This window comes from Excalfactoria chinensis, chromosome 9 (genome assembly GCF_039878825.1).
Source record: "Excalfactoria chinensis isolate bCotChi1 chromosome 9, bCotChi1.hap2, whole genome shotgun sequence".
Taxonomy (NCBI): domain Eukaryota; kingdom Metazoa; phylum Chordata; class Aves; order Galliformes; family Phasianidae; genus Excalfactoria; species Excalfactoria chinensis.
Window position 1 is genome coordinate 17854324 of NC_092833.1, and position 21843 is coordinate 17876166.

General features: G+C 47.0%; 1 protein-coding gene across 12 annotated transcripts; it reads left to right on the forward strand.

Moving 5' to 3' along the window:
• The first annotated feature begins 12597 nt into the window (after window positions 1-12597).
• Window positions 12598-21287, forward strand: SPTSSB (serine palmitoyltransferase small subunit B). 12 transcript variants are annotated; one of them, XM_072344894.1, is made up of 3 exons: window positions 12598-12893; window positions 14846-14948; window positions 19730-21287. In XM_072344894.1, exons 2-3 carry the CDS (start codon window positions 14914-14916, stop codon window positions 20001-20003), a joined length of 309 nt encoding a protein of 102 aa, XP_072200995.1. In that variant the 5' UTR covers window positions 12598-12893; window positions 14846-14913; the 3' UTR covers window positions 20004-21287. The 12 variants fall into 12 exon arrangements, with proteins under 12 accessions (XP_072200995.1, XP_072200997.1, XP_072200989.1 ...); XM_072344896.1 differs by having other exon boundaries at window positions 14849-14948; XM_072344888.1 differs by having other exon boundaries at window positions 12662-12944.
• Window positions 21288-21843: the final 556 nt, after the last annotated feature.

Genomic DNA, 21843 nt, shown 5'->3' on the forward strand with positions numbered 1-21843 from the left:
GGCAGCTGTAGGGAGAGGTGGACACGATCACTGGGTGTCCTACACTCACCGTCTCTTCTCTTGCACCTTCCATCCCTTTCAATACACTTTTTATTTTTTTTGACCCAAACCATCACCCACTTCTCTTTCATCATGAGAAACACTGGCCTCTCCCACCACAGCCAAATTACTCATGAGACATAAGAACAACAGCAGCGCCATCCCATGGGGACATCTATCTGATAGGCAACACCACAAAGCCTCTCTTTTTATGGAGATGAGAAGGCAGAAATTAATAAGACCTCATACCACCCGACCGAGCTGCAGCCACCCACTTGGCATTGGCTGGAAGTGCTTCCACAGCACCAAGGGACCAACAGAAGCTATAGTCACATCTCCCCGCTATATGCCTTTTGGTATAATTCAATAATGACTTTAGAGTTAAGCAATTGCCCTACACTGTAATAAAATAAATTAAAAACAACAACCTAAAATCATTAAGTATTCCTAAGTTATCAAATCAGTTTTTCTCTTTGCTACTGGCTGAGTTTCCAGACTTGCACATTGTTTAAGTGTAAACTTTCAGGTCCGTTCATTTTAAAGAGATGGTTTAGCTGAACCAGAAAAAAAGAACCAAGCAAGGATTGTGCTTTTTTTCCTATAGCAACAGGTGATGCCTCTCAGATGACTTGTCATATAAAGCATCTTTGTCTCTTTCTTAATCCTGTGTGTAAAACTGTAAATACAAACAGAACAGACTCCCTTTCTTGCTCAACCTGTAACCTAACCTTCCTCTAGTAGTGAAGGTGCTTCATTACATGGAAGAGACTCCAGGAGAAAGAGTCTGTCCCTGCCACTCAGAGGGCAAAAGTCCTACCTAACTTCACATATTTGACAGTTAGATTAAAAGCTTTCCATCCTAAAGAATTCTGTTATAGAGGAAAGGATTGTGATTTTTATTCTTTTTTTTTTTCATGTAAAAGTGGCCCCCATGAAAATCTGAATTACTTAATGGCAAAGCTATTAAACAACCCACAAAAAATGCCCATTGAGGGCTGTTGCCTATTGCTGCTGTTTGACCCACTCTTCACTCCGCCAACTCCAGGAAGGGATAAATGATCACAGATTATTGCTGCATCCTATCCCTACGCGTGTCTCACTGCACAAGGTACACTAGGACAGGACAATTCTGTTGCCATTTGTCCCCAGCCAGCTCCTGATAATCTCCCCATGAATCCTGATGATGGGATAGAGCAACCCAACCCCAAACCTCACTACCAGGATGGGAACAGCCAGTGCTGGGGACCAGGAGTGCCATTCTTCTTCAAGGGAGAAGCAAAGCATGGCACTGCAGGGTCACAGCTTTGGAGGCTTTGTGGACAAATGGTAAAGCAATTTCAAGTCAGAACCAATCTGCATTTTACTGCTAGAAACCACTTCTGCAATGAGTTGGAAAACCAGATACTGTCCTGTTGCACAGCTGGATTGATGGACTGCCAGCAAGTACTGGAAAAACATAATTAATAAAAAAGCATACCTTGCCAGTCTGCTTAGAAAATAAATTGCTTACAGCAAGGAATTGTTAGACAGCTTTTCATTATAAAGGTCAAGCCTATTCCAAATATATATATAAATACTTTTCTTTAATAAAGCCGATGTCTGGGAGGTTTTCATTGTATTAGCTCACCAGCAGCGATTCTGAAGACATCCATTTGAATCCCACCAGCAGGAAAGTCTATTATTCCCAGTGCATACAAAATATGAAGAATTCAGCTTTTTAAACAGCAGCTTGAAAAGCCAGATCTTCCTGCAGCTCTGCATTCATCACAGGCAGTAATTTCCCTCGAGACAAATCACACAGCCACTCTGTCCTAAATTCTATGTGTTCAATGCAAATATCCCAACCGAAGACCAACTGACCATGTGGATCATCCCCTACCTTGTGCACAGTCCTGCTCCCAGGATGACCTGCCCTCAATGGCCCTTTGATAAAAGAAACAACCTTATTTTTGGAGAAAATCTGTTTTATCTGAGTGAGCGCTGCTGCTGTGGCCAATGAGAGCTCACATGGTTCAGGGAGAGGGGGTGGTTGGTGATGTCCCCTGAAAGGACCAAGGTGACATCGATATCTGAGGAAATTCAAGCCCCAGGCTGGGGCACTGCTCTTCACATGGGACTTCTTTGGTTATTGAGACATTAAAAAAAAAAAGAAGTTTTTTTGGACTCTACTCTTGCCAAAATGCTGCATGGCCACAGTAGCGCTCAGTCCTCAGCTCTTCTGTAGATACCCCAAGCAGGAGGGTTGCTGCAGTGTTGTTCCAAACCTTATCAGTCCTGATTAGCGCTCTGCAATTAATTGATTATCCTTCCTGTTCCCCAGATAACACAACGCTCCCTCCTTTCCCCATGACACCAACACGGACCATGGTTTGTTCTGAGCTTTCCCAGCCCCGCACAGGGTGCAGGGAGATGCAGGAATGCGAGGCTGCCTTGCCTTGCTTTGTCTTGGTGAAACAGGAGTAAGAAAACCACCTCATTCAATCAGACTGAATTTACTACATACCAGCACACTCAGAGCTCAGTGCCGGACAAGAAAGGCTGCTTGTTTCGGGCAGGCTGCAGAAAACAATCAATTCTCCTTTAATAGAAGCTGAGGGAATTGTAATCCTCTGTGATTTATTTGGAACCACGAAACTACCTTTTCCTGCACAATGGTCTACAGCTTTCAGCAATAAAAAGTTGATTAAGGATAGTTTATTACTGAGCATACCGGGCTGGGATTGATTCCCCATCTTTTCAGACTGTTCCAGAGAAATCAATAAGGAGTTTTGCAGAGCTGCTCTGCACTGGACACGTGCTTGTCGCAGCCCCCGCAGCCTGCTCCTGCTCATTGGAACTGCTGACCACAGAGTTCAGGTCTGGAATTGAAACGGTTATTTAAAAACAAATTAATAACCATTTTCGATGTCATAATTGGATTCAGTGTGTTAAAATGAATTTCAAATTGTTGGGTCTTCGGAAATGAAATTTCTGGCAAAGCTGTAGCCTGGAACACATAAATCACAGACAAAAAAAGCATCAGCACCAGCCTGTGGGTGAGACCTAAATCAAGGACAACACTCAAGTCCCAGGCAGCTGGTGTAAGCCTGAAGCATCTCCATGCTGGTGCTACAGCCAAGGAGGAAGCAAACAGCCTGAAATCTCCCAAACGATAGCACTGCCAGCAGCCATTTGGGTTGGCATCCTGCAGCTGTGAGAAATAAAACCATGAGCAGCTTACAGCATGGGAACCGGTCAATCCCTTTAAGAGCTCTGATTCAGATTTCTGCGGGACACCAACAGTGGTGCAATTCAAGAAATTTGAGTCTTGGACTCATTCTCATTAAGAAAAGGTCTCTACATGAACAACTCTTCCCTACCAAATCTCAAACAGAGCACTCCTCAGTCCAAAGCCATTGGTGTACCAACAACATTTGGGCCTTTCTGCAGAAGGGTTGAGTTGTTTCAGCAGAGATCTGAGTCTGCAAACAAAACCTGTCCAAGTGGGTCCTGGCTCATTAACAACTGAGGTTACTCAGTGGGGCAAAATTAACCAGTTTCTAACCAAGATTACTGAGTTTTACAGGGCTGCCTCCATATTCACCAGAGCTGCTCTTTCAGGGACTTCAGTTTAATGCCATATTCACTGCACACTAAAGCCTAAGTGAGAAATTCTACTTTAATCTTGGGTTAGGGTATTTTCTTGAACAGCTTGAATAGCAGCAGCCTAGTATAGTATTAGTAGATTATGTGACAACTGCAGGTTTTAAAATTATACAGTGCTTATTGAGTTACTGAAGCAGTTTGGAAAACACATAGGTTGAGAGTGTAAATTAAGATTTAACACTAGATCAATCACTTTGTTTATTTGGGGCTCTAGAATCTACATTTCAGTGATATAAATGATGCATGTGGTCCATTAACACTCCTTCAAAGTACATTTCAAGCACACTCCTAGCTTTGCATATTTGCAGATAACTGTTTCAGACTGAAATTTGCAGAGCTGACAATTGAAAAAGGCTGTGGCAGTGCTGCTGATAGCCCCAGGCGTGACCTCCAGCCATTGGTAAGAAGGGCTGGCACCTGCTGATAACTACAGGGACACCATGAGCACCTCCTGGGGCTTGCCAAAGGCCAGCATGGGCGTTCATCCTGTAGGAAGCTTCAACCAGCATGATGCAGCTCCTCACAGAAATCTCATCCTCACCAGCGACTCATTTCTGCATAGGAGAGTTGCTTCTAAACTGGTGGTGAGTTTGGACAAGGCTCTGTTGAAATTCATGGACACTCTGCACCTACAGAGCCTGCTAACTTTGGAAACCCAGATGGGTAATCACAGACAAATCAGTAAAGACAACTTTGCAGAAGAAACATGGAAATGTAGAGCAATAAGAAACCAGACCTTGGAGGTTCAGCTCCTGTCTTGCATGGAAAGGTAGGCTTGCATGTTGTGTTGGTGCAACCCAAACCCAAAGCTGAGAAACACCAGGCACAGCCTCCTGGTGTTTATGCCACCAGGTGCCAAACAGCACACACACAACAAAGCACAGCTGGTTTGCCAGCCAAAGCACAGAGTGGGAAACATTAACTACAGGCCAAACTCTTCCCTCACTGACCATGGCAGCCCCAGTGCCAACCCCCCCACCATGACCACTGTCAAGCAGGACATCCCCAAAGGCCCTTGGCTCTCCCCTCTCTGCAGCCCAAGTTACTGCAAGAAGAAACTGAGCTACTGCTTACATAGGATTCTAAAACACTTGACCCCAACATAGAAATACTGCTGCAGGAGTTTTCATTGGCTACAAAGGGAAGAAACTATCTCCTCCTAAAAGCATAATTGTGTTTAGTGTTGCTGAGATTCAGATATCAGGGGGAAAATAAGGCTGGAAAAAAAAACTGCATCAGTCTATGGCAACGTACCCACAAGCTCCACTCCATGTGTTGTTTGCAATTTCCTGAGCCTGCTGCCTGGCAGCACAGCTACACCTCTATAGAGATTTATTGCAGTTTAAGGCATAATGTCTGGAAAGGTCCAGCGGTTCCCATTTCACAAAAATAAGCATGGAGGGAGTTAATTAAGAACTGTGAGGACTTCATGATCCCTATTACATCCTATTGAGTCAATCACTCTGAGGGTCCTAAATGCATATTTAAGCTATTGGTAACGTGCACTTATGTGAGAGAGGGGAATTGCAGCCCAGCAGTGCTTGTGGCTTGTCAGGCTGAAGCTCCTATGCTGGTGCTGCTCTCTGTGGCTCTTTTTGAGACCACATTGCCCTGCAAAATGATGTGCTTCACCATAACCAGCTCAGCTGCAGTGGTCTGGCTCCAAACCAGTGCAGAGTCTCCTTTGTCACTACTGTACAGATGCTTCCACTTAAGAAACACATCCATTATGTTCCTTTGGAAAATGGAGCAGGCCAGGGGTAGAAGTGATCAGATTTCCTGGTCCCCTATTTCACCCCGCTCTGCCTTTGTGCTTCATCCTGGGGCTGTCACAGAACCCTGCTTCTCCGGTGTACGGCTGCTTCCCTTCAGTCTGCTTAAAGAAAAAGGGAGCAGTGCCTTTGCTCATAGCAAGTGGTGGGATTGTATCTCCCTGTCCCTTCAGTGCCAACTGGCAGGAGAGATGATATCTGTTGGCGAGGCCATTATCCCTGGAGGCTGTTCTGCCAGCACAGAAACTTCTTTCCTACCCACACCTGTGGACGTCTCTGAATTCCCAGGGTTATGTGCTAAAATGAAAAGCAAAACCCCATGTATGTTGTACAGCAGTTAAAGAAGCATGGGAAGGTCTCCACTAACCATTTGCAGGTCATGCGCAGCAGTAGACCCTGTTCTGCAGCCTCCTGAAAATTAGATTTATTTTTCATTTAAGTCTCCCTTTCCATGCTTGAAAAGCATCTGTATCACTCAGGACATTGACCCCATGGCTCTGCATAGGAGGCCATGTGCCGCCTTTATGCTTCTTCATCAGAATGTCCTGCAGCTGAAGCAGCCCTTCCAGTCCTTATGGTGTATATCTCATCATTTCATGTTCTGAGATGAAATAACCCCAAAGGATGTGTGTCCCACATAGAGCATACTGCAAGCTAACAGCATTGCCTGCTGTACAGAGCCTGCTTTGCAAGGGGACTGGACTCGATGACCTCTGGAGGTCGCTTCCAGCTCCTACAATTCTGTGATTATTTACAGCTGATTATTTTTAAACTGTTATCAAAAGCGATCCAAAACATCAATTCCTCTCAGATTCCGCATTTTCTTGTATCTCATCCGGGCCTGAATAATTTGATAAACAACTCATTGACTCCTACAAGCAGCTATGATCTGTGAGCGACTTTGTTAAGCAAAGCCCGCAGCCGGCCCAGCTCTCTTCGAGCATCCCATAGCACACAGCTTAGCCGTGCAGACGCGGCTGGGCCGCTAGAGAGCAACATCGGCCCGTGTTTTCCTGCCTGCCCTAACGCAATCTCTCTAAATCAGGGAAAATGTTCACCTCTTCTGCGCCAGGACCCTGCGCGCACCGCACCGCATTGCACCGCGCCGCGCATCGCACCCAGAGCGCATCTAAACTGCAGAGTCCAGGTTTTAATATTCACTCCCCGATATTCAGATTCAAATGCAATGGTTTTGGTTTTCGGAGCAAGGAAACAGTGAGCTCACAGCAACGGTGCAGCAGTTTCCAAGTACAAAACTACCATCGGTTTGCACAGATAAAGGAATTTCCCCTGTCTGACCGCTGGACTCCGGGAGGGATTTTCCCAATTCCAGCGGACACTGAAGGCGGATGCCGGCATCACCAGCAGAGGGCAGGTGCTGAGTTTTAAAACATTATATTCGAACCCTGCTGAGTGAGCCCAACATTATCAGTGTCTATCTAACTCTTTCAGCAACCACGGAGGGTCCCTCCGTCTCCATACACCTGCCGCGTTCCCTTCTGAAAGGCAGAATGTAATTTAAATCGGGGGGTTGTGCTTTTTCAAAAGGGAGGTGAGGTATCGAGAAGCAGCTGTGCTGCTGGCCTGCAGCTTCTAGTGAGACTGATAATATTTAGTATTCTTAGAGCTTAATCTCTTAAAACCTTGCGATTGCAGAAAATGACAGATTTCATTTAGAAAAGTCAGCTCCAAGCCTTGTGTGTAAAAGGCTCAGGCTCGAGGAGGAAAATGACAATAATCCCAAATGTAATTGCATTTAACCTTTTCCAGTCTCATCATTAGAGAGGAAATGAGTCTTGGGTTGGAATATTTAAAGGATATTAACCCAGAAACTACAGCCAGTGGAACACAGAGGCAGTAAGGTGTGTTTCTGATCCCCTTACCCAGGTAACCAGCAATCTGGTGCAAGGCTCAGGTTGTGCCAGGGGAGGGTCAGGTTGGATGCTCACAGAATGGTCTGGGTTGAAAAGGACCACAATGATCATCTAGTTTCAGCCCCCCTGCTATGTGCAGGGTCACCAACCACCAGCCCAGGCTGCCCAAAGCCACATCCAGCCTGGCCTTGAATGCCTGCAGGGATGGGGCATCCACAGCCTCCTTGGGCAACCTGTTCCAGTGCGTCACAACCCTCTGAGTGAAAAACTTCCTCCAAATATCCAACCTAAACGTACCCTGTCTCAGTTTAAAACCACTCCCCCTTGTCCTTTCACTATCCACCCTTGTAAACAGACGTTCCCTGTTTATATGCTCCCTTCAGGTATAGGAAGGATATCAGGAAACATTTATTCTTCAAAGAGCAGTGATGCAGTGGCACAGCTGCCCAGGGAGAGTTGCAGAGAAGTGGCACTGAGGGATGTGTGCAGTGGGAATGGTGGGCTGAGCTGGGCTTGGAGATGGTGACCTTGGAGGTCTTCTCCAACCTTCATGGTTCTGTGGTTCTAAGAGATGGCAACCCCTCTTTGTCCAACACAGCTCATCCAAGGCAAAGTGCTTTAGCAAAACCTCTTGTCCTACCCACATTATTCCATCATGAGCACCACAGTCATCACCTATTTGAACACCAGCCTGAAACTACCCAGGTTAATAACCCTCTGACGACGCAATGTGCTTGCAGATCTCCACAACAGCCAGCTTTATCCCACAGAGTTGCTCATCCTGCTCCCCATGGCACAATGCTACATCGGGACATGTTGCAACTCCCCTTGGAAATACAGAACTGGAAATACAGAACTGGAAATACAGAACTGGAAATATCTACTTTGCTGTAGCCTGAACTCTCCTTTGCCCTGGCAAGTGCATGTTTTGTAACAGAGCAAGGTTGCACCACTTGGAGTCATTGTGTTTTAAAAGGTGAGTGCTGCAACCTTGTAATCCCCAGAGCAGGCAGAAACCTGGGAATGAAATGGCCTGTGACTTGTGGTGGACTCAGAACTTGGTGGGAGGTGGTGGCATTTGCAATATCAAAGTGCCTCAGGAGAGGGAGAAAATTGTTTTTTCTGACATACAAACTAGATGTGAAAGACTTTGGATCAAAACTAAAGTCAGAGGAAAGGTTCCCACTGATGTATTTGGAACAAGCTCCTCATGCCCATGCAAGGTGAAAATTAACCACCAGAGAAACACAATGCTCAGTTTAAGAGGTGTGAGGCAGTGGGAGCACAGAAAAACGGGCTGCCTCATTTCACAGCACAGCCTGCTCTGCTCCAAAAGACAGTGAGAGATGCTCATGGGGTTGGCAGCTCCCAAAAAGCGCAAGCACTCACTGCTGTCTGTGCAGGGGACTTTCCTGAGTGAAAGCATCCCATGCTTGGCAGGGTTACACTGCCACCCACCAAACCTCGTCCTTGTCCCACGTATAGTCTTCCTCATTTCCCCTGGAGGTGCCATGGAAGGAGCCCCAAATTCTCCCCCTCCTCCCCTGCTCCTCACCCCGCAGCAGCAGAGAATCTCCGACAGAATAATGTAGGCAAATGTACAATAGTAATAAATTAATATTATAAATAAATTATAACACGAATTTATTGGATCTCCTGAACAGATTAGCACCAGAGGAATTCCTTTCCTTCTCTCCTAGCAGGCTTTGAAAGGGAAGAGAGAGAATAAAACCATGCTTTGGTAGGCTGGAAATTAGATGGATTTTCATGGCAGTAGCTGCTATCTGTGAGGTGATGGAGCCCACTTTGGGCTTCATGTGCAGTGGGGAGCTTTCTCATGTACCAGACCTCATGTGAAATATAGCACAGTTCTATGACCAGAACTGAAAGACAAAGAAGAGGGTTCCCTATCTGCAGGCATAGCTGTGATGGAGCTGGGATGATGGGCAGAAGGTGGGAAAGAGAAGGGTAACACAAAAGGCTTCAGAAATTTCCCATAGGAAAATGGTACCAGAATGAGCAGGATTACTCACACTGCTGGCTGAGCTCCTGTGGCATTGGGAAAGAGCATGAGGAGATGAAGCAGATAGTGGGTAGAACGGCGTGTGTTCAAATGGAAGCAAAAGCCTTCTCCAGCAGAGCTGCACACCCGGCTGGTACTCCACGCAGCCAATCCAAGCCTTCCTCTCCAGAGGGATGCATTACACACCCAAGGAAAAGTTTTCCTTTCTAAGACCTGCCAATGGGCTGATTATTGAGGAAGATGTCCACTAGTTACGCCAATACAAACAATAGCTTTTCCATTAACACCCACAGAAAGAGGTATTTCTAATCCACAAGGACAAATACTCACACCTGATGTCTGAGTGAGGGTTGGGTATGGGCATGCTCAGATCTTCTGTAGGTCATCTACAAGATTAAGGTTCTAACAAAAGATCACAAACTCGCTTACACAGACCACTACACTGGCTGTAGCAATTTAGTATTGTCAAAGGGATTAACCAGGAGCACAGTATACTCATTGTGATACGTTCTGAATCACGTCCAGACTTGGTACTCTGTGTTGATTAATCTTACCTTCTAATTATGCCTGCTAACAGGCCTTAGAATGGCACCCAGCCCCTCTGCTGTAGCCAGGGCACAGGCAGGACTGCCCAGCTGGGATCTGCCCCTAAATACAGATGTTTATGAGGACAACAAAAAGATGCTGCATATAAGCAGTTTCCCATGCAACAACACTTCTGACTTTCTGCGCTGGAGTGCTGGCACAAGGACTGGACAGGAGCTGAGGTCTTCTCCTTGGGGATCTCCAGGAGCCACCCAGGCCTGGGGCTGGGACCAGCTCTGGGGACCCAGTTGGGGCAGTGCTGGGCTGGAGGGACCCAGGTGTGCATCAGCCCCCTGTGATTCTGCAATGCTGTGCTTCTGTGACACCAGACCACATGCCCCACCTTGCACAAAGCTCGAAGGATTTACACCATGGGACAGGATCAGACCCAGCCCTGCAGGCACCTTCCCATCAGTGCCCAGACAGGTGTTCAGCTAAACCCAGAGCACAGATAACCACCCACAGCCCTCACACCTGTCCCATGGGGGTGATTGCTTTATCTGAGCTGCCCCATAATTAAATAAAATGTTCTTCTCTAATCTGCAGGGCTGACTTTGAGCACAGTTTTGTCAGGACATTTGCCTGCAGGAATTTTGCTTCTGTGCTTCAAGTCAAACTACTTTTATCCCAAATAAAACTACAGGGCCTTGCCTGTGGATTAGCAGAAGTCACCACCTGCAGACAGGTGCACAACACTCAGCGGAGCTAATAAAGTCATCACCGTGGCACTCCGATATACTTGGTAAATATTTGCTATCCAAAGTTTGCAAATACCAAAGGCACACATAGATTATGGCACAAATGCAGACAGCTAACAAATGAAGGGCTTTATTTTTAGAATATTCATCCTTTTGTGCCCTCAGAGTTGCCCTAATCCCTAAAAAGCAGCCTCACAGCCTGGGGGTTTAAATCAGGGGCTGGATGAAGCCAGGCAGATGTGGGTGAAATGATGAGCAGAAAGCGAGGCATACAGACAGTACCTAAATCCACGCTGATTTTGGCATGAGCCACTGTAGGAGGGAGCAGCAGCAAATGGGATCAGTGCACATTCAGCCAGCAAAGCCTGGTGTGCAATGCACCTGAGCACCATGGTGAGCACTGCAGACTCAGAACACACCCAGAGCACCCTTTTGGCTTTACAAATGCTCTGCTAGCTTTTGTGGCAGGGATGCAATGTTACTGCTGTCTCAAGGGGGTAATCTTCAGGATGTTTCCTGCAGGATCAAAAGCCGATGCTTAAATGCCCAGCAATAATTAACACAAATCCCCAGTGGTGAAACAAGGAAGGCAGGAGATCTTCCAGAGCACTAGACAAGGAAACAGACCGACTTCGTTTTTATATACTTCATAAATTCTTGACTTTAGCCGTGCCAAGAGCATGACGCATTCTGAAGCTTTGGGTTTATCGAGGTTTGGAGCGTGGGGATGGTGACCCCAAGAAAGGTGGCAGGTAGGTCTGCTTCTGCAAGTATTTCTGAGGGAAAGATGAGGGAAACCCACTCACAAAACACACATTGTACTGAGCTCCATTCACCCAGGCACCAGGCTTCTCCCCAGGCTGAGCTGCCCGCACACACTTCATACAGGCTACTGTGGTTCTGGCGTCTGCTCTGCTTTGTGCTTGAAAGGACTGCATCTATTTGTTAGTTTAAAACAAAGCCTCTGCCTAAGTATTTTTAGGATCAAAGACGAAGCCAGCATCAGTTCTGCAGTCAACATCCGTAAAAATAGCAGCAGAAGAAAGAGGCACAGTTCTTACTGCATGAGCTGGGAAGGAGAGTGTCGCATCCTGATTGCCCCTTTGTTGCCAGTGCTACTTTGTGCAAGCGCCTCTTAAAGATACTATACCAGGAAAGAGCGTTTTTAAAGCACCATTAAATTGCGCTCAAATGCAAAAGAACAGCTCCAATAACTGTTGTTACATTTGGCCTTTGAAACAGTTTGTGTTCCTTTATGGCCTTCAGCAGACACTGGTCTGTGCCGGGGCAGCGGCAGGCGGCCCCGCAGCACAGCAGGTCAGCCCATGCGCTGCGGTCCCATTGGCAGCCAGTTCATGTCACCTTGTAATTAAGCCCAAGTTGTCGGATTTTTCAGCTCCCACAGCCCAGCTCATCCCTCTGCCCAGCTCCGGGAGCTGCCTGACACCAGACAAGGAGAGGCCACTGACAAGGACCTGGCACCGAGGCAACCCTGGTTCCAGCAGCATCTGGGACAAGTTCTCAGCACCTCCTTGTTCTACCTGAGAGCTGAAGGGAAGGAGTTTGGCCCTCAAAATGGAATGGCAGTGGATGGAGCATCAGGGGGCATCAGGAACTACACTGGGATGCCCCATCTCAGCCACTTCAAAGCAAAACCCATAACCTTAAAGGAAAGGATATGTTCTTGATGCCATTCTTTTATCATGCAACCTGGAGGGTTGATAAATGGGATCAGCCATTCAACTGTGAATTCAACTTTGTAGCTCTTTGGTATCGAGAGGGACACTCAGATAAGCTTTTAGGTATTGAGGGGTGAACTCAGGAAGCCTAAGCTGCCTGTATTGCAGCACTGTGTATTTCCCAGAATTTCAAAGTCTTGTGCATACTTGCTCACTCATCTCTTTCTTTTCTGGAAATACCCCCTCTGATGCACCAGCATAATTTCCCTCTGCATGCCCAGCACACAACTTCCTTGCAGCCACGCTGAAGCACACTACAGCACTCGGCTCTCAGCTCCTTCCAGCCGCAGTGTGAGCTGCGTTAGCAGCCTACGGACCGCAGCACCGAGCAGCAGCAGCAGCTGAACGCCAGCCCGGCCCCAGGTGCCCAGCGGAAGGCTCCTGCAGCCAGAGCGCGTTACGCAGCTTCCCCGAGCAGATGTCACCCGCAGCCGCCCGGCGCTCGGGAACCACAGAGCTCCTGCGGCAGCGGGCGGAGCGGGAAGGAGAGGCGCGGAACGGGGCGGGCGGCCGCGGAGGTATTTCAGCGCGGCGCGGAGAGGAGCGGGGCGGAGCGGCGCGGGGCGCAGGTGAGGGCGGCGCGGGGCTCCGCTGCCCGCGGGCGGTGCGGGAGGATCGGGGGCTGCGCGCAGCGCTCTCCGCTGCCGGGCGCGGGTGACCTTGGCGGAGCGGAGCCCTTCTGACGGTTCTACCGGCACTGCGCCGGGAGCGCGGAGCTGGACCAGGCCTCGGGAGTGAGACCGCAGGGAGCCGGTGCGGGAGGTGATGCGCATAGACGGGCTGCTGGATGCGAGGTTTCTCTGTACTTGTTGCTGTAGAGCTGCAGTGAGGGGTATGCAGGTGCCGCTGCGGCTGTCAGGAGGATGGGTTGCCTTTGCAGGGGTTGGGTGAAAACACGTCCAAGTGCTCAGAAATAGGATGGATGGGGGGGAGGTGAAGGTGCTGCCCAGACTGATGCGGTTGTTCTGCCTGCTGCGTCCTCTTTGCTTTCCTGGAGCTGTGGGTCCCTTCCAGTTACCTTCCAGTGGGAAAAGATGCAGAAGTGCCTCCCTGCAGTACAAGATGGGGTGGGACAGACGAGGAGAATTCCCAGTAATTGCTTAATCTGCATGCCTAGTGCTGCGTATTTACAGATACTTCAGGATATTTGTTTCTATTGCACGTCAGTATTATGAGCACAGCACAAATAACTGCCGTGAGAGCAATTCAGGCAGCCCTGGGAGTGCATCCTGGATGCTGCGGTTTTGGCAGGGAAACGCAGGGGAGCTCTGTGCAGCATGCGGGTGTTGGTTCTCAGGATGGGCAGTGGGGTGGAAAGAGTGCCCAAAAGGTGCTGCTGTCACTCTATGCCACGCAAGAGGGTGGCTGGGATGCATGACCCTGTGATGAATGGCACCAAGGCTCAGGATGTGATGAAGTGCAGCCTCTACTGCTTTAGAGGGATGTCAGCACAGCAGTGCAGTGCAGCAGTGAAGAGCTGTGTCCTGTCCCACTGCCAGGGGTGCAGGGGCACTTCTCATCTCCTCCCCTCCAAAACTCAGTGGTGGTTTAGCTATCCCCCATGTATAAGGGGTATCCTCTATCAGTAGTTCAGAACTGGTCACTCGTAGGGATGAAGTGTCTTGCCAAGGATCTTGTTCCTTATTACATCTGCAGAATTAAAAAGGTTTCTGAAAAATGCAGATCTCCCTTTTTATTTTATATCTGCTGCAAGCATCTCTCTTCATGTCTCTTTTTGCCTCATGGACTGATAACCAGCGTTGTGCCATGCTGCTGCCTCTCATCATTTCCCAAGGGAAATGCCCCTGCATGAGAGTTGGGACCTGCTTGCATCAGTACCTGTCAGCACTACGCAGGATTCACCTTCTCATGTTACACACAATATAAAAGCAGCTATTGTTTTCAGCTCCTGCTGGAAGGACTCCGTGTGAATGCCCCATCTCTGCAGGCATTCAAGGCCAGGCTGGATGTGGCTCTGGGCAGCCTGGGCTGGTGGTTGGTGACCCTGCACATAGCAGGGGGTTGGGACTGGATGAGCACTGTGGGCTTTGGAACCTGGGCCATTCTATGATTCTATAAAAATAAATACATTTAAAAATAAAACATTCTGAAATGCATCCTTGGCTATTCTGTGGGGCAAGCAATGGGTCATCACTGCCTTCAGAATTTCAGAGTCTCTTAAGTTCCCTTGAAGGATCTGGCTGACATTCCAAAGCTTTGAGGTCTTAGGTAGTCTAGGTTAGCCACCGTGAGTAAGGTCAAGAGCCTTGTAAGATACCTCACAGAGGAGTTAGTTCTGCAGAAACTCTAAATGTTTTAAGTATTTGCAATGCAGTCCTGGTGCTGGTCTCTGGTTACAAAGCTGAGGTCTTGTTGGGAATCAGCTCTATTCAAAACCATGTTAAAGTATCCACTGATGATGCAGGGAAAGCCAGCCACAGTATCTCACTGTTCATGTTTCCTTCCCCAGCAGAGCTCAGCTCAGCTCCAGCAGAGTCCTAACGTGGGAAGAGGAGCAGAGCCCAGAGCGTGCTCAGCATGGAGAAAGCTGGAAAGGAAGCAGCTTGTCAACTGTAAGTACAAGATAGGTGGGTAGGACAGTATCTGAAGAAAGTTCTTTGAAAAATTAGTTTAGCATGAAGATAGGCACGGGAAAAAAGCAGGACACAGGTGCTCCAAGCATATCTTTGTTTCAGAGGGGGGACTGACCAAGTCCTGTTGTTCCAGCTACAGATGTGTCCAGGCAACTCAGTGATAGCTCCAAACTGGTGTCTATGGCCACAGTATTGACAAAGGCATGTGCACTTGGGGCTGGGTTTGTGCTCAGAGCTGCAGAGGAGGAAACTGAGCTTGAGTTTTGAGCAGGTGTGGCACAGCTATTCCTGTAGTGCCAACTGATTACTGCTTCTCTGCTTTACTGGAAGCTACCCGTGCCAAGTGGAAGGTTCCTTGTCAGCAGTGAAAGGTGTTTGTTAGATTCCTGAGCCTTGTACATATGATTGCCACAGGCTGCTAGGGAGGTGTCCAAGAACCATGAAGATGTGGCATTGAGGAACACCAGTGGGCATGGCAGGGATGCAGTGGTGTTGGGCCTGGGGATCTTGGAGGTTTTTTCCAACCTTCATGTTTCTATTATTCCGTGTAATTTTTTTCTTTTTCATTTAAATGAAGTAAATGGCAACTGTGTGCTGCCACAGATATCAGCAGCAGGAGGGTCTGTGCTGACAGGTTGGGGAGCTGATGGGGAGCCCAGAGTAAAGCAGAAATGTGGCTGAAAATGCCATCTTTCCATTCCTGGAAGTTTGGTGTTTTTCCAAGGGAACTCCTGGCTGCAGTCAGAGCATGTTGACCAGCGCTCACAATGGCGGAGTCATGGCTGGTAGTAAAACGTCACCAAGGCTGAACTTCATTCAGGTGTTGGGTGCATGAATGGAGGCCAGTAAGTGTGTGTATGTGGAGCTCAATGGCACACTACTTGCAGCACAGCAGCTGGCAGCAACATGTGGCCACGTGTGTGATGAGGTGCTGGTGCAGGAGGATGAACACTGAGGAACAGAAACCATAAATAGTAATAAACACACAGTGCTGCTGTGTGTTTTTACTCCAGAATTACAGGAGAGGGGATATTTATTAAAATCTTTATGCAAAGATGCTTGTAACGGTGCATAATAGCCCATAATGTCGACGGGTCATTGCTGTTCTTTTCATTGATGCTCTTTATCCGGCATTACCTCCCTGTGAAGAACAAGCTTTGGGGTGCACTTAAAATGTAAGTACTGCAGGGCTGTGCTCAGCAGGAGGTGGCAGGCAGCTTGCTGGGCTGAGCTGACTCCGTGGCCAGGGGCTGCGTGCAGGGATTTGGAGCAGCACGGCTGCAATAGAGCACAGACCGTGTCCCCAGGCAGTGCTGGTGCTCAGATTTTCCACACCATTTTAACTGCTGCCTCATCTGAATTTCATCCCCGTTTCTTCCCGATTCCTTGTCCACAGGACCCGCATTTCATTCATTATGCACCGTTTGGTGCTCACTGAATAAAACATATTAAAGCAAGTGCATGACGGACTGGGAATGTGAATCCCTTTCTCGTTCCATTTGCATTTTTCAGAGATGTCAGCCTGCATAAAATCAATGGGGTCACCCCAGACTTATGTCAGCACTAAGAAGGACAAGATTGGTGCCTTGGTGAAGTCAGGACAGACTGTCTGAGTAACAGCAGACAAAAAACCTCTATCACAATAAGATTACAGATGAGAACAGTTAGAGCCCATCTGAAAAGTCTTTATCCATGTTTTTCAATATCCAATGGACATGGCTACCCATACTTCTAGTAGCTGAAATGACTTGCACAGTTCCCCTGCAGGAATGTTTCCTTCCATAGGAAATTTGTGCACTTGGGCACAATGCCCCTCAGCCCCCAGAGTCCCCAAAATGCTATCAAACAAAGCAGAAAAGCTATAGCAAGGTACTTAACACCAGCATCTCCAAGTCATACCAGCATGCACTGCCATAGCACTGTGAATCAAGATTATAAGAACCACTATTTTTTTATATTAAGCATTCCCTTAAATGAAACCTGGCATACTTTTTTGGGTGATGATTTATCTTTTCAGCTGCCCTAATCAGAGACTTGTGTCAGCAAGCAAGAAAATCAGGTTGCCACTTAGAGCAATAAAAGCTGCTTTACTGGTTTCTCTTCTTGCCTTTTACCTTGGAGGTGAAATTGCTGAAAATAACTGGATCATTGCTTAATGGCTTTATAAGCTGAATTGTATTCATTTTAATCATAGCTGGTTGTAACAGCTCCATGCCTTCTAAACAGGAAGGCATTTCCACAGCACTGCTGAATACCCAGACTGAAATTTGTAGACAAATGAGTGCTAAGCCGAAATTCCCTGACAGCACATTATCTCCTCCCATACAGGATTCTGTACACTGATGAATGTTCAGCACGGGACTCTTTCAACATAGAGCTCCTGCTGACTGCAGCTTTAATGTCATAGAGCCCTGCAATGCTTAACAGCGTGAGCAGAAGCTTCTTTAGGACAAGTCCTGTATAAAATGCTTCTGATGGCACTGCAGCTAACTGGTCTGGGTGGAAGGCAAGAGGTGTTGAGCTCTGGGGTCTGGCTTGTTCCTCAGCTGATGCAGGGGGAATACCTTCAGGAAAGGTATCTGTGCCACAGTAACACAGTGGGTTCTGGTATCTTACTGTCTGAGCAGCTGGTTTAGGAAGGCTTCTTTCTTCTCATCTATATTTTCCTTCCATAAATTATGCATCTAGAACTGCATTACTCCAAGCCACCCCTCGTGCTCCTGCTAACAGAGGAAGTCTGGGTGGTTAGGTGCAGTGGAAGCGTTCGTGGTGAGGACACAGACTGTAATTTGAATATCTTTTACTTATCTCAACCTCCATCATTCATTTGGAGGTTGTGCAGCCCTGCACACAGACAGCTTGTGCTGGAGGAGCTGGAGGAGTCCTATTGCAGAGTGTATTGCTTGGATCAGTGACCAAGCTGAACTGAGATGAAGTCCTCAGGCTAGAGAAATTTAACAAAATTGTACTGCTCTCTCTGGTATAAATCAAGAGGTCCGCTACTTATTTACTTCATACTACATTCATGTATCCCTCCAAAACAGCACCATCTCCTAAGTGACAGTGCTCAGCCTGCAGCCTGGTCCAGTATCAGTACAATCAGCCTGGGGGGAGGTTTTGTTATTTTGGTTGCTCCTTCCTGCAGTGAAGGGAGTCAGCTCTGCAATGATGTATATGTGCTGCTGTGGGCAGAAGGCTGCATCAGCACACAACCCCTCCCCAAAACCTACAGCCCCAGCAACAGCCTGGTGAGGTCAAGCAGCACAGCATAGCCTCACGGTTCTCCCTTGGTCAGGCTTAGCAAGTATTTACCCGGAGAGATATGAATTTAACTAGCATAGGTATAACCCCAGTGTAAATACTGTAATCCTAGATAGCAGAAGAGAGCCCTTATCATCCTACTTTCAGTCCTATAGGCAAGGGCTTAACCTCTTCATTGAAAAATGCTGCTCTTTCTGCAGAAGGTATAAATAGAGACACTCTTGGCTCCCAGTGAGTCACAGTTTGCCAGCTGTGTCATTTTTATTACAAGCTTTGCAATATTTACAAGGCTCTGAGGCCTCTCCTGAGTCCAGCCTTGAAATAATTTATCTGAAAGGAATCATCTTCCATTCACACCAGGGCGGGAGCCCATGGCAGACCTTTCTCCCCAGCCTGTACCCTTGCCACTGTTGGAGGTTTAAAATGGAAGGGCTGTGCCAAAGCACCGGTGGAGGGAGCTGGTTGGCTTCCTGTAGAGGCAACTGTTGGACAAAACCTTTACACGTCAGTACTAACCTAACGTGTCCAAGAATCTCTGTGCCTGGTGCTTTAGGCAACAGATTGCAGACCTAAGTGATGCACTGGAAGCAGGACTGAAGTCTATTGCTCCTTTTTGCCATGATTTAACCTGTTAAATAAGCGCTCCTTAAACCCAGCCCTGCAAAAAGCCCCATAAAGGAGTTCAGCCTGGTAGAGTTGCTCAGTGTTCTGAAACTAGATGGTTTCAGCCTGAAATTAAGGATTATTCAAAATACTGCAGAACAACTTGCAACTGAAAAAAGAGTGGAAGGCAAAACCAATTTCCTAATTAATACTTGCTCAGCCATTCTCCTTTGTGTGGAGATGGGAACAGTGAATGCATAATGTTATTACCTGAGAGGGAATTCCTTTCTAGACTCGTAAATTCCACTAAATACTCTTTTAATCTGTAACGTACCCCAATGAGCTGAAAAAACAGATGTAATTTGAGATGCCTTTTCTCTCCATTGCTTGTCTTTTCTTTACTCCCAACAGTTGCAGAGTAATAACAAATGATTATTAGAAGAAAGCAGACTTTACAGAGCAGTCCTTTTAATTTCATCTTTGCTGCAGTCTGAGAGCCTGCTATCAGCACATATAGAAGCTGGCCCAAAGCCTTCCCTTTTAAATGCCTATTACCCTGACTTCCACCTGAACCCTGCGCCTTTGCAAGCTAATGCAGTTCTAATTCTTACTGTAGAATGAATAGCCAGGCTCATAACTGCCATGCAGGAATTGAGTGCCCACCTGATACAACTTGAATAACTGCAGGCAGCAATTCCCAGAGCTGAAGGCGGTCTGCCTCCGCCCCAGGGCAGTTGAGGCAGGTAGTGGTATCGATGCACCGTATTTCCTTTTGAACTTTATTTTGTGTAACAATTATAGGTGGAATTGGACTTGCAATGATGGTCACCTGACCAGTTTTATCTCCAGGTCCTTTGTTCCACTGCAGCTGTAATCTGGGCTTCTTATCATTACAGGTCACCGTCTAAGAAGCACTGGAACCTGGTGATGGATATTAAGCGTGTGAAGGACAATATCTACTGGCTGTACTACCAGTACCTGCTGATCACCTGCAGCTACGTGCTGGAGCCCTGGGAGCAGTCCATGTTCCACACCATCACGGTGACAGTTTTTGCGATGGTGTTGTACACAGCATATGTCTTCGTCCCCATCCACGTCCGTTTGGCTTTTGAGTTCTTCTCCCAGATATTTGGGGTCCAGCCCGACAGCACGGTGTCCGTAGTGAACTGAACTTGGCTGAGCAATGATCAGCAGCTCTCGCAACGTCTGAAATGCAATGTCTGAAATGCAATGTCTTCTACAACCTCGTGTATTTATTCTGAAGAAGTTTTGAAGTTACAAAAATACCATTTTCTCTTACAAAATACAGCTCGCTTAATCACCATAGCTGACAACCAGAATAATGCACTGCCTGCTGGCTGCACGATCCTGGTTAAATCAAACCCAGGCCAGCTTTTGTTGTGTGATACTGAAACACATCCTCTGGAATGCAACACTTCCTAATATTACACTATATCACTCTAAGAAAAATAGTCATGTACCATGAGTCCCCTGCATTCAAGAACATCTTCTAGTCTCTAACACCTCCAGGACTTAACTTCTTTGGCATAACAGAAGGCAGGCAGTTCAGAATTACATGGTTTTTACACTTCCAGCACCCTGATTTCGCCATATTGGCATATGGGAACAGCAGAGGCTGCTTAGAATGGCTGTGAGGAAGGGTATTATGGAAAGATGTTCAGTCAATAGAGTACTGTGGCAAAATACACGGTGCTTGCCTTGACCCAAGTGAGTGGATGTAAGGGGATGAGTAAAGCACAGCATGAATAGAGTGCTAATATCTGGTTGTTGACTGCTGGATTTTCATGGATAAGAAATAAGAAGAGACAGCGATATGAGTATGAACTTGACTCCAACTGTCAGCATGTAAGTTGTCGCATCTGGTTTTAGGTAGTCTAAATAAGATATTGACAAACCAGCCTGTAGGTGATCTTGCAGTTTGCTGGAAATGATGCCAAGAAACAGAACGGGTTCTGTGTTGGTGCACCTCTGCCACCCCTGAGAGAGGCTGAGCCGTCCCTTATTTCTGCTCCCGTTCACAGAGGCGAGCAAAGTGCAGCACCATGGGAGGATGATCCAGTAAGTAGAGTGGAAGTAATATTTTTAAAACTGCAGAGATGATGCCTGAGTGCTTCAAGAGATCTCCTTTATAAAGAAGAAATGAGATTTATTTTAATTGCCTGCGGGACGTTTCTCAAACAGTGGAAGGTTTGTTAGTTTTTCACTCTCCATTTGAAGCAAATATCAATGCCAAATGATAAGTTATACAGTGCATGTATCAGCTGATGCTACTGTTATTAAAATGAGAAGTGTAGAATGTAAATAGCAGGCCTTCAAAGAATGACGCCTTCCTAAGTTTATTTGGAAACTAAGACATGTTTTGAAGGTTGAACAGATCTGAACGTGTGTGTGCAGTTTTTCAGAAACCAATAAAAGTTTATTCTTTGGAAACAGGATTTCAATACTGTCGGCTCTTCCCATGTTTTCTCCTTGCTCAGAGGTACACTTAGATTGCCAATACAAGCAGGTCACAAAAGTGGATGAATTCCCTTGGGGACAAACACTGCCTTGCTTCAAACTAAGGCAAAGAGTACCTTTAGGTAATGGTGGCACAGCAACCGAAGGGCTTAGGCTCATGTGAGAGCTGAAGGCTGGGCTGTCCTTTCAATTTAACACAATTGTTAGTCGGCAACGGTTATGTGCTGAGCTGTAATCACACTTGGGGTAGTTAACAGCACTGGAGGAGATGGAAAATATCAAGTACCTGTGAAAATGTCTATGGAAGCAGACTATGAAGTGGCATAAAAGTAACAACCCAAAGGTTGGGGTGAAGAAAGATTTGCTGAGCAAATCAGTGCTGGAACATTTGAATAATCCTCAGTATCCTATCCTCAAAAAATTCTCCTTTTTAACTAGATAACGTGACAAAGCAAACACCATGACATCTCCCCATCAATCCCATTTCCAATCACATCTCATTCTTCAGTTCCTCAGAAAGGTTATTTGTTCC